Source organism: Sinocyclocheilus anshuiensis, unplaced genomic scaffold (genome assembly GCF_001515605.1).
Source record: "Sinocyclocheilus anshuiensis isolate Anshui unplaced genomic scaffold, SAMN03320099.WGS_v1.1 scaffold1658, whole genome shotgun sequence".
Taxonomy (NCBI): domain Eukaryota; kingdom Metazoa; phylum Chordata; class Actinopteri; order Cypriniformes; family Cyprinidae; genus Sinocyclocheilus; species Sinocyclocheilus anshuiensis.
This window is the reverse complement of record NW_015547302.1, coordinates 661,918-673,701: the sequence shown is the minus strand read 5'-3', so window position 1 is coordinate 673,701 and position 11,784 is coordinate 661,918. Positions and strand designations below refer to the sequence as shown.

Here is an 11,784-nt window from a genome sequence, read left to right as displayed (position 1 = left end):
TTTTAACTTTTTAATATATGTTTAATATATATATATATATATATATATATATATATGTTCAAAATTTATTTGTAATTATTAATGTGTAATAATAAAAAATCATTAATGATTACTTACATTTATTTCTGTTTTTTAAGTATGGACCCAAGGGGGTTAGATTTTAAAAAACTAACACTCAAACAAAGCCAGGCAATGTGTAGCATACCTCCTCACGGGTCCAGCGTGTCTTGCCGAGGTGGCGTTTTCCTGTCTTGGCATGAGGACCATCATAGTCATGATCATAAATCTCCACATCATCATCATCTTCGTCGCTACTGTAAACACTGGAGGGGGGAGATAATGATAGATTGTGAGATAACAAGAGTAGGGTATGGGGGGGGGGCGGGGAAATAGTGCAAACAGCAAAGGGGGGCGGGTAAATAGTGCAAACAGCAAAAGTAAACATGAAGGGTGAGGAAAAAAGAAATAAGGGAGTGGGGGACAGTAAAGAAGACAGGAGCAAATCGTCATGAACATGTTAGATATGTGTTGTTGACATACAAAAAAACACCCTTTCACCCCCATACGTCTATCACGCGTTATAGAAAAATTAAGCTATAACACAGTCAACACAAAACTAGAGTTGATGAACCAGTACAGCCGGCAGGTTAGGGTGCAGGGGGACACACTCAGAGAAACCTGTTCTGATGTTTTTGGTTTCCACAGAAACAGTGAGCGTGTGTGTGGACTGGCACTGTTTCATGATGGAAAGCATGTTCAGACCTGCACAGGTACTGTCAAAACCATCTCACCTGGCCGGCTCTTGGCCAATCAGGATGGAGCACAAGCAGACGTGGAGAACAATGTTCTCCTAGCTTTTGTGCCACAGGTGTATGTGTGTTTATGTACTTTTAAACCTCACTTTTATCCTTAATGCCAGTGCTTAAAACAAAAGATTAAGATGATTGCTAACTTCCTTGACTACAAGTATTTAACTGGAAATGTAAAGCTCAAAACGCACCTAGCTCACTGAAATTAAAAAAATACATAGTCAAATAGATAGTTTCATTTTAGTGTGCATTTAGGGTTGCTGACTAACTATACATGTGAATTTAAATATTTGTCAAAATAGTCAAGCTGTGGCTAAAACCGTATTCAGAGGAGTTTTTTTTACAATATCAGTCTCAGTTTATAGCTATCATCTTATGTGACCAATACAACAAATGCCTCATTTTTAACCTGTTGTCTGAGCTTGTTTAAAAAAAAAATCAGTATTTATTACAAAAGCACATGCTTATGAACTGCATGATAGCTCTAACTTAAAGGGAGAGTGCATGCAAAAATGAACATTATGTGGTCACTTTTCTCTTTCATCCCGTCTAATATTTCTTCAAATAGAAATATTACGCAGGGTGACAGCCGCTGTCACCATTTACTTTCATTGCATGAAAAAAGATGCAGTAAAAGTAAACGATGACCGAGCTGTCAGACCCTCACATTCTCCCTAAATCTGCTTTTTTTACGTCCGGCGTAAAAACGAAAGTCATGGCAGTTTGGAACAACTTGAGAGTGAGTAAATGATGCCAGAATTTCATTTTTAGGTGAACTATCCCTTTAAGACCATAATACTAGTTATTCCAAATCCGACAACTGTTAGGCGGATTTAGAAAAATTAGTGAATATAATCCATCCGGTTTACATATAATCTCAAAATTAATCCAAACGTTATAATGCTGAACTACTTCCATAAACAACTCATGAACAGTTACAAAAATAACACGTGAACAAGCCGAGATGTTTCTGCAATCGCCCGCTATTTTTCAACCACACTACGTCGCCGCTGACATTGTGCCTCTCGTCCATTGTTTCTGAATCATAACGAGTGTGTATTTTTTGGGGAAGTACCGGATCTCACCGTAACTTGTCCAGCGGACTGTGAATGAATGAACATTTAAATGAACACGAGCGCGAGACCACCGCGCGGGCGCGAGCGGGGAGCGCACATGCCATCCACCTGTTCATCGCGGCGCGGCGCAACCAGAACAAACAACTAACGTTATTCCGCGGAGAGATGGGTGCGTTTGTTAAAGTTCAGCTTAATACAAGCGCTCCACTGCTGAGCATGCATTTAGTAAATGTAATGTTGTCAGGACGAACTGTCAAGTCTTGTGTCTAAATGCCCGCGTGTGGCTGTGGAGCGCAGTCTCATCATATCATATAAGGAAACACACGCACTCATCAAAGTTATCATCAAAATGCGTAACTCTTAAAACTCACCTGTGTCTGTGCCGCCTCGCCATCCCGCTGTTCAAGAGGAGGGTAGAGGTGATGGTGAGTGCGCTCGGCTCAAGTGTGCTGAAGTGGAGTGCTGTCAGCTCCTCTTCGAGGAGGAAGTGCCGATATTAAGCTCTCTACGGAGTGTGCGATATTGTAAACAGAACCATCAGACAAAGCTAGGGCTGACTCTGCCTCCCGCTAAATTTGGCGCCTCGGGTTCTACGCATGCGCACAACCTCTCTACTATTCAGACATCGGAGCGCCTTTTGAGGGAGAGGTCCGCGCTAATCGTTCACTGTTGTACTTTTGGAACAATTATATTGTGTTTTTCGAGGTAAAAAGACAGGGAGGGGTGGCAGCGGGTTTCTTAAAGGACAATGTGGACTCTGAGTGGGATTGAAAGTTTGGGAAACAGAGCGTGAGGGGTCGGGCATCCTCTCTGCGGTACTGAGGCTGTGCTGTAGTGACTGACGGAATCGTAAAGAAATTTCGCGATTCCTCTGCTTCGCGAGTCCTGTGCGATTCTCTGTAAGATTAAATACTGTTACAAAATATTATTCAAAATTATTCTTATCTTATTTGCCAAATGCTAAGATCGTTTCAGAGTTTAACAGAGTATAACAAATACATACATTTAACACAATTCTTTCAAAACGTGTTCCCTGCGAACCCAGATTTTCTGTAAGACATTTTAGAAGCACCACAAATGCAAATCTGTAAATGATACTAACTGTATTTTAAATAAATACTAAAAAACGTGACCGCATTGTATTAATTTCTATAAAATACAAGTAATTACAGTTTACATTTTTTTTTAATGTGAATCTTTAACACGTTCTCATATGGACAACCAGCCATTAAATTGATTAGTTTGACTTGATTGTTCGAAGTCTCACGAGCTTTCACGATGCTTTAGATTTCCAGTGGGACCTTTATACAGTCTATGAGTGGGACATGAGGATAACAACTGATTCATTGTTTTTGATTCAGCCCGATTCAGCTCTTAGGAGTCATTCGTTCGGCACTCGGACTTCATGGGGCGCCGTATGGTTTGATTCACTAAAAAGAACCGACTCATACGAGTCATTTGTTTAAGAATTGGACTGCACCATCCTTCTTATGGTCCGAGGCAGTAGTATTGCGCTTGTGTACTCACACTAGGCACGGTTGCCTTGAACCGAGCCCGAGCGCGATTATCCCCCTCCCCACTCCCCCGCTGGCCTGCACTCACACTTGCACTAAACTTTCCGGGCCGGAGCACGCTTACGTCATGTGCGAGATAACGGAGAAAACCGCTTTCACTAATATTCTGCCGAATAATTAATAATAATTCATTTATAATTTATGCCGTGCATTGATTTTCACTTGTATGTATCAGAAAATTATTACGGAGACAGCTGAGGTTAATGAAATAATTTGCAGCTTTACTCGCAAACTACATTTCCTGTTCATCAATAAGGTAAGAACCAGAGCCATTATAAACCTAAATATACTTGATTAAATAAAATGTATTGAAAAGTGTAGTGTAGTAGTAGTAATAGAATACGTTTAAGGTCGTAATGATGACAGTAGCGCACACAAAATAGTATCTGTTCCGTGCTCCGGCGCGGTTAGTGCTCACACTGCATGCGTACCGCGCCCTGGCCCACCTCTTCCAACCGGGCCAGGGCCGGCTAAACGAATCGCGCCCGAGCCCAACCGAACCGCGCCCTGGCCCACCTCTTCCAACCGGGCCAGGGCCGGCTAAACGAATCGCGCCACACTGCATGCGTACCGCGCCCTGGCCCACCTCTTCCAACCGGGCCAGGGCCGGCTAAACGAATCGCGCCCGAGCCCAACCGAACCGCGCCCTGGCCCACCTCTTCCAACCGGGCCAGGGCCGGCTAAACGAACCGCACCCGAGCGCGGCACGGAGCGCTCACACTAATCAAACGAACCGGGCTTTGGGGGTCAAACGCGCTCGGGCGTTCAAAACGCCAAGTGTGAGTACACGCTTAATATCAGTGCAGAAAACACTGCCAGGATATTTTTGTAGAGTATTTTAGTAAATATAAACGAATACATGTTTCAGAACCATCACGTCATTCGATTGCGGCACTTTTGAAGTTCCCAATCATAAGATGCAGGTGTTCAGTTATGGAAAGCCAATTACCCAGAAAACAGCTTGATAATTTATTCGTTAAACTTGTCTCGCTTTCATCGGGTTACATCACTTTCGCTTTTCCTTTTCCATAAATGTACCACCTCTGGGTTGCTAATAATTTCACTTAGCGTCAGGACCAATGTTACACAATACATATGGCACATTTTGGTACTGAAAGTCACGGTCAGGTTATTTGTCTGAAAGGAAAAGTAGTGCAGCTTGTTTAAGTTCTCCGACATGTCCAACCTGTTGCCATGTGATGGTCTGCGTAATTGCATAATCATCGAGGAGCAAACTCACTCTGTCACACACTCTTGAGGGTTGTGGTCTATATGTTTTGTTTTATAGGTTGTCTGCACATTGCGCTCACTTAGTTGGCATATTGTGACCGTCACTTATCATATCGGTCAGCTTGAGCCATTGTTTCTGACCACTGACGCTCACGTGCTCAGCAGAGCTCGTAGGTCATGATCGCGCCTCTGTTGTGTCTGCGCGCTTGCTGAGAGCGCTCATCCATCCATTCCACTGCAGAGCAAGGAGGGGTTATTGCGGGGGTGCTTCATTAAAAGTGAAAACACTTACACAGTCGCCATTTTATTTCCGTAGTCTACTTCCCTATGAGGTAGCAGGTGATTTATGACTAAACTCCACAACAGATCAAAACTACAATATGTCACTATTTGCTGTGGTGTCACAACTATAATAGCCACCCCTAAAAATGTATAAATTGCATTGTGTAGATAACCTAATACCAAGCCCAGCAGAATCAAAAAACTACCTTCACAATATTTTGATTCATATTGTTCACATAAGTCAAAACATCTGACTGCAGAGTGCCAAGGTTGACCAATAAGAATGAATTATTCCGGAAAACGGCAATAAATTTCAACAACCGAAGAGTATTATTTTATTCATATGTTATTATAATATTATTATTAATATCATCATTACTATTGCAGTTAGTTATGAAATAGCATTAATAAAAAGCATTGCTCATCTGTAAAGCCCTATGACATCACCGTAACTAACTGGATGATTCATTGCACTGTACCACTATCTCCAACCCTTTTGTCCCCCACTCAAACACATGTCTGAGGCTCTTGAAATGTGTCTAGAAACATCAAATGCACAAGGAGGATCACTTAATGTGAGTGCATCTGCGTGATGATGTTAAAGTGCACAGGTTTCCATTGCATGTTTGTGACCTCAAAATGTTTGTGAGTCAGTCTTGAAACAGACACCACATACACTCTACAGACGTAATGATGTGTGAGACTGACCTGTGTTTAAGGCCTAATTAAAATGATGAATGTTATTTCTATCCCTCCCATGTATCCTCACCATGATACCCAGCCAACAACACAACCTGTGGGTAACACATTTTAGAAAAATGCAGTGAATGAAACATCCACACCACACGCACATACCACACTGGAGGTGAATCATGGGCCAGTCAAATGTTTATGTCCTGTTTTGTATTTTGCTAGTTGCTACCTTAGTTTAGTTTACCTTGTCAACAACAGCAAGAAAACACAAAGTAATTATGCATATATGTCATGCATTGAATCTCTTTTTCCAACACTCTAATGACAATTCGCAACTAGTTTACGTTTTTGCAAACTGGTAGCTGATTCATATGGATTTGTGCAATCACATTCATACATTTTCGTTCGAACTGATGGTTAGGGTTAGGCATGGACCTTCATTCTTATGTTTTTTTATCACACGTTTCTGCACAAATCACATTGCATAAATTCGTGCAATATCACTACCTTGTAAAATACGTTTTATTTTTAGATTGGGTTGCTTTTTCTGCACAAAAAAACCCTCCCACCCATTTCATGCATTGAAACTCTTTTTCCAACAGACTCTCATGGCAATTCATAATTATTTTACATTTTGCCAAATGGATAGCTTATTCGTACGACTTCGCACAATCTCATTCCTACATTTTCGTACAATGTGCTTAGGCCCACTGATGTAATGGTGTAGGGGTGGACCTTCATGCTTACATTTTTTACTAAAAACCATATGTATCCGTATGAATCGCATCATAGAAATTTATTGTGAAGTGTGAAGTGTGACATGTGGCCAAGTATGGTGATCCATACTTGGAATTTGTGCTCTGCATTTAACCCATCCAAAGTGCACACACACAGCAGTGAACACACACACACACCGTGAACACACACCCGGAGCAGTGGGCAGCCATTTTTCTGCTGCGGCGCCCGGGGAGCAGTTGGGGGTTCGGTGCCTTGCTCAAGGGCACCTCAGTCATGGTATTGAAGGTGGGAGAGAGCGCTGTACATTCACTCCCCCCACCTACAATCCCTGCCGGTACGAGACTCGAACCCGCAACCTTTGGGTTACGAGTCCGACTCTCTAACCATTAGGCCACAACTTCCCTAGAAGTTGTGAAATAGAAATTTATACAAAATTGCTGATTTCAAATTGATGGCTAATGACTGAAACTGATGGCTAATTCACATGAATTCTTTCATACATTTTCATACAATTTGCTTATGCCCCACTCCTGGTTAGGTATAGGGGTGGACCTTCATGCGTTCATTTTTTTCCCATAAAAAAGTACATCGTACAAGCTCATATGAAATCACCACCTCGTGAAATAGTTGAGATTGGGTTGCTTTTTATGCACATGGAAAGAACCCCTCCCACCCATGTCTAAGTAACCCACTCTGTAGACTTGATATATCTGGGTCACTCTAGGAAAGCATGAAGCATCTGTATATCTGCAGTGCTGAGTGTGTTTTTAAGCTAAATTTAGACATGTACTCAAAGTTTTAAATGTCATGCAGATGTGAATGAAACCTATTTAGCACAAACAGTATGAGATTAGTGACTGTGGTTAAATCTCTCTCATTATGTCTCTGTAACTACCTGCTGTACAGAACAACTCATTCATACATGACCTCAGTTTTCCTGACTTGCAGGACATTAAATGGTAATCAAAATAATTTACCATAACTATAACTCCTATATCCCCTCCTTCATATTTTTATAATTCACCTTATGATTCCTACAACCCAGTATGAATGATCATTTAGGAGACCTGGGAACTAAGCTGATTTTTCTCCCCAGTTTTAGGGTCATTGTTAAGAACTGAAACTGAAAGATCAAGATCCTAAAAAATCTGATACAGCAGAGAGGTGGAGGAAGATTGAAGGTGGTTTCCAGGAGTAGGTTTTGCAGCTGCTGAGTCTTGTGTTCCTAGGACAGATAAACCTGACAGGGGATTTTTTTTCTCCACTTGGGCAGCTATGGAGGTCAAAAGATAAATTAAACACATGACAATAAGTGAATCATATACACATTATAGATAGGCTACCTATGTTTGGAAAACCCATTGTCAGTGGTTCCCCAACTGTCATGCAACTGTAAAATTAATCTTGTCATAAATTTAGTTTGACATAGTTTCATGTCATACATGTCAGTGTTTTAATTCATGTTTGAGTTATAAAGGCCAAATAATTCACATTGTAGAACAGAAAGTCTCATTTAGCCTACACTTTGCAAAGTTTACAGCAGACATATATTTATATCTGTCTAAATATTTTCTGATACACAAAATGAAAATGTACAAAACTTACCATGTTAACTATAATATCCGTCTAAATTGTAGTTATAAAATTATTGCTTTCACTAAAAACATAATTGTTTAATCTCGAATCTCCTTCGTAGAGTTTTAGAGGCTTTCAGAAATCAAAATTTCTATTTACTAATGCAGTCCGCGTATTTTCTCACTGCGCATGCGCGCCTCTCCTGTTCCTGATGGCCGTCAACATGGCGGCAGTCGAGTGAGACGTATGTTTAACTTTACACTGACAACTGATTTCTTGCCTCGCGTGCTGTGTTTACGTGAAAGAACGCCGTCGAACAAAAAATGTCCCGTCACAGGAATGTCCGAGGTTATAACTACGACGAAGGTATATTGGGGAATATGATATTTAACCGCTTTTATCTAAGGAGGCCTGTATGATTGCTAACTTAGTTAGCTTGTTTATTTATCCAGTGTTCAGTGCTGCAGCTTATGACAGACTGCTGTCCTGCCACTTTTTCAGATGGTAACAGCTGTACTGTGCACCTGATAACGAGTTCTGTGCTTTTAAACACAAATAGTAGTATCTAGTAATTAGTAAAAACAGCCAACACTTACATTACATCTTGCTTTTATATTTCTTTATATTTTGGTGAACACAAATCAGCTATATAGCTTATATAAGACAAATAAAATCTGGTTTCTTTTACTTCTTAGTAATCACAAATTTATTCTATTTCAACCATGTATTTGTGCATTTTGACTGCCAGTTTTGTTTATAACTCTTCTTGCATTGCTTCAGGTGGAGTGGCTGACTGAGCAAAGCTTTTTTGGCCCCATCAATGCTTTTCTGTTTGTAGATGCAGCAGGATTACTTTAACTCAGTGGTTCCAAACCCTGGTCCTGGAGGCACCCCAACACTGCATGTTTTGCATGTCTCTTTAATCAAACACACCTGATTCAGATCATCAGCTCATTAGTAGAGACTCCAAGACCTGAAATTGGTGTGTCAGAGAAAGGAGACATGCAAAATGTGCAGTGTTGGGGTGCCTTCAGGACCAGGGTTGGGAACCACTGCTTTAACTAACTAGGAATATAACAGAATTGTCTCCATTTCTTCCTTGTTCATAGACTTTGAGGATGATGACATGTACGGGCAGTCAGTGGAGGATGACTACTGCATCTCTCCTGCCACTGGTTTGTGTTTAATATTTAATAAATGTATAATTATGAGGGCACAGTCATTTAGATAAGTCATAAATAATGTAATTTATATTTTTAAATGGAAGATTGTTTAATTATCATCTGCATATAATTTTGGCCTTATTTGCTTGATTAAATTGATAGATTTGGTTTGAACCCAGTAATCTATGAATTTTACTGGCTGTGTATGTACTGACTGTATGACCTATTGCAATTTGCGTATGTTTTTTTTGAACCCTTTAACATGTTGAATAATTAACTGTATAATAAGGATTAAGTTAACTTTTGTCTGTTATGATTTATGTGTGGATTAATGTTTTTCATAGCCGCACAGTTTATCTACTCGCGTCAAGACTCGAGGCAGGCTCGACATGTAGAGACCCTGGAAGAGGCAGAATATGAGGAGGAGGAAGAGGAGATGCCAACCTCTCCCACTGTTGCAAGCACACTAGACCCACTACAGCAAGGTACACACTGACTTTATGGGTTAAGATGGTCACCTAGTCATCTAGCTGGCTAGTAAGTTTATCTAGTTTTTATATATTTTTAATAGTAGAGCTGTAAAGGATATATAGAGAATATTAATATAGAGAATATGAATATAGAGATGCCACTTCTCAGAGGATTTTAGAGGGCAGACAGTCTAAAAGTTAGACCTATTGCTACTATAGACTTCCAGAATGAAGTTTATATAAAGTTTATAGCCATCAAGACTAGAGATGTATCGGCCAATAAATGGTATCGGCTGATAAAAGCTATTTTTTTCATTATTTGCCATCGGCCGATTGTTCAAAACCAGTCGATGATCAGAGCCGATTATATACTGTCAATCAAAAGGCGGCGGAAAAAATGTGTCGGACTGCAGCTCCTACTGTGTGTGAAGAAAATCTCTCTGTTGAAGTTTGGGCTGTCAGAATTAACGTGACAACATTAACAGTTAAAAATAGCGACATTAAAGCAGACTCTATTTGACCCTATGAATCACCTGTAGTTCAAGCCAGGGTTGCGAGATCTGCAGTTTTTCTCTACACCAAACATTATTTGGAGCCATTTTGACGCTTTTAAATGTGTCGTGACAGATCGCTGTTGCACCTCAGTTCAAGCAGCAGTGCAGAGCGTGAATCTCTTCCACTTTCCACTATAAGTTATAGTGCAAAATAAACATGAATGAGCATCAGAAGGTATGTTGAAAGATACAGTATAGCTTACCAAAATGTATCATGTCTTATGTAATCGCTCAATCAGTGTTTCAACTGCGGAAAGATGTCAATAAAACAGATTGTGAACAGTATGTCACTTAACGTGGCATTTACCTCAGCTAAGTTATCCACTGTTCATAATTAATTAGTTAGCTATAAAACAACACTAAAGAGGAGCTTTTTTACTTATAATTATATATGTGTTAGAATAAATCTGGCATGAAGACAGGTATTTATGAAGACTGTGTGCAAATGAGTTGTAAACAGACATTTCAATTTTTATTTGAGTGTAAATATGATATCTGAAAATAACTAGCAGTTGAATATAATAGCTCTGCTGCTAATTTTAACCTTTAGTATATGTGCCAAATGATAGGGTTCCCTGTGTAGTTAACAGCATCTGTTAGGAGAGATTTTATTTCCTTAAGAAAATCAAACTATTATTATCAGCAGATATCATTTTGACTAATCTGCTATTGGTTTCGGCAGAGAAATTCAGTATCGGTGCATCTCTAATCAAGACAATTACATGCATATTTTCTGCGGTGTATAATGCTCCTGTTAGTATATGTAATTTAAAGTGAAAAGTGATGTGACGTAGCCAAGTATGGTAACCCATATTTGGAATTTGTGCTCTGCATTTAACCCATCCAAGTGAGCGCACACACACACACACCCCCGGAGAAGTTTGTTATTCTCTTTTTTTGTTAGAACTATGGTTTTATATTTATTTATTTATTTTGTGGAAATGAAGATTAAATAGTTATTCATCTTATATATTTGGTTAGTTTCTGTCAGTTTCCCTATTGAAGTGTTGCACTGTTGTGTATCTAATAAATGTTTGATCAGGGTCTGGTAGATTAAACCAGCCTAACCAGCTTCCTTAAAGGTGGGGTAAGCGATTTCTGGTAGCCAATGTTGACTTTTGAAATCACCAAAACAAACACGCCCCTACCCCAAAAGGGTTTCGCCCCTATTTTGATAGCTCCGCCCCACACATACGTACGCAACCCAGGCAATGATTAGTTCTGTGAAACAAGGCAAAACCAATGTTACACCGTGTCTACACCGGATGCGAGTGGTGCGGCGCGACAAAATACTATGGAACTCATTATAATCAGTGATGCTGTCTACACCATAGATATATATACATATTTATGGTCTACACTGGATGCGACACGACAAATCCCTGACAGAAAACTGCAAATTTCAAATGATTTTCAAAGGGTCGCTTTGTCGCGTCCAGTGTACTAGACAGACTTTAGCTGTTGTGGTGCAGACACGGTGTTACTCACCTATCGAGAAGAAACAAAGCAACCTCGGCGTCCGATCGCAGGCCTTCCGCTCCTTCAGTTCTCTCCAGTGCTGGAAAGCTGATCCGATATTTACACGGGTCCTACTTCTTGCCTTATTGCCTTAATTGTTCC

At 40.2% G+C, this 11,784-nt stretch overlaps 2 protein-coding genes across 5 annotated transcripts in view; one reads left to right on the top strand and one right to left on the bottom strand.

Moving 5' to 3' along the window:
- myb (v-myb avian myeloblastosis viral oncogene homolog) overlaps positions 1-2,440 on the bottom strand; it is a 10,322-nt gene extending 7,882 nt beyond the window's left edge. For all 3 annotated transcript variants that reach the window (XM_016503839.1, XM_016503840.1, XM_016503841.1), the window contains exons 1-2: positions 2,257-2,440; positions 206-323 (exon numbers count right to left, since the gene is read on the bottom strand). In XM_016503839.1, the coding sequence (XP_016359325.1) occupies positions 206-323; positions 2,257-2,279 (141 nt within the window). In that variant the 5' untranslated portion in view covers positions 2,280-2,440. The remainder of the gene's footprint in view (positions 1-205; positions 324-2,256) is intronic.
- A 5,787-nt stretch (positions 2,441-8,227) lies between these two features.
- The window catches only part of hbs1l (HBS1-like translational GTPase), a 7,991-nt gene continuing 4,434 nt past the window's right edge, over positions 8,228-11,784 (top strand). For both annotated transcript variants that reach the window (XM_016503836.1, XM_016503837.1), the window contains exons 1-3: positions 8,228-8,343; positions 9,087-9,152; positions 9,485-9,625. In XM_016503836.1, coding sequence (XP_016359322.1) covers positions 8,301-8,343; positions 9,087-9,152; positions 9,485-9,625 — 250 coding nt within the window. In that variant the 5' untranslated portion in view covers positions 8,228-8,300. The remainder of the gene's footprint in view (positions 8,344-9,086; positions 9,153-9,484; positions 9,626-11,784) is intronic.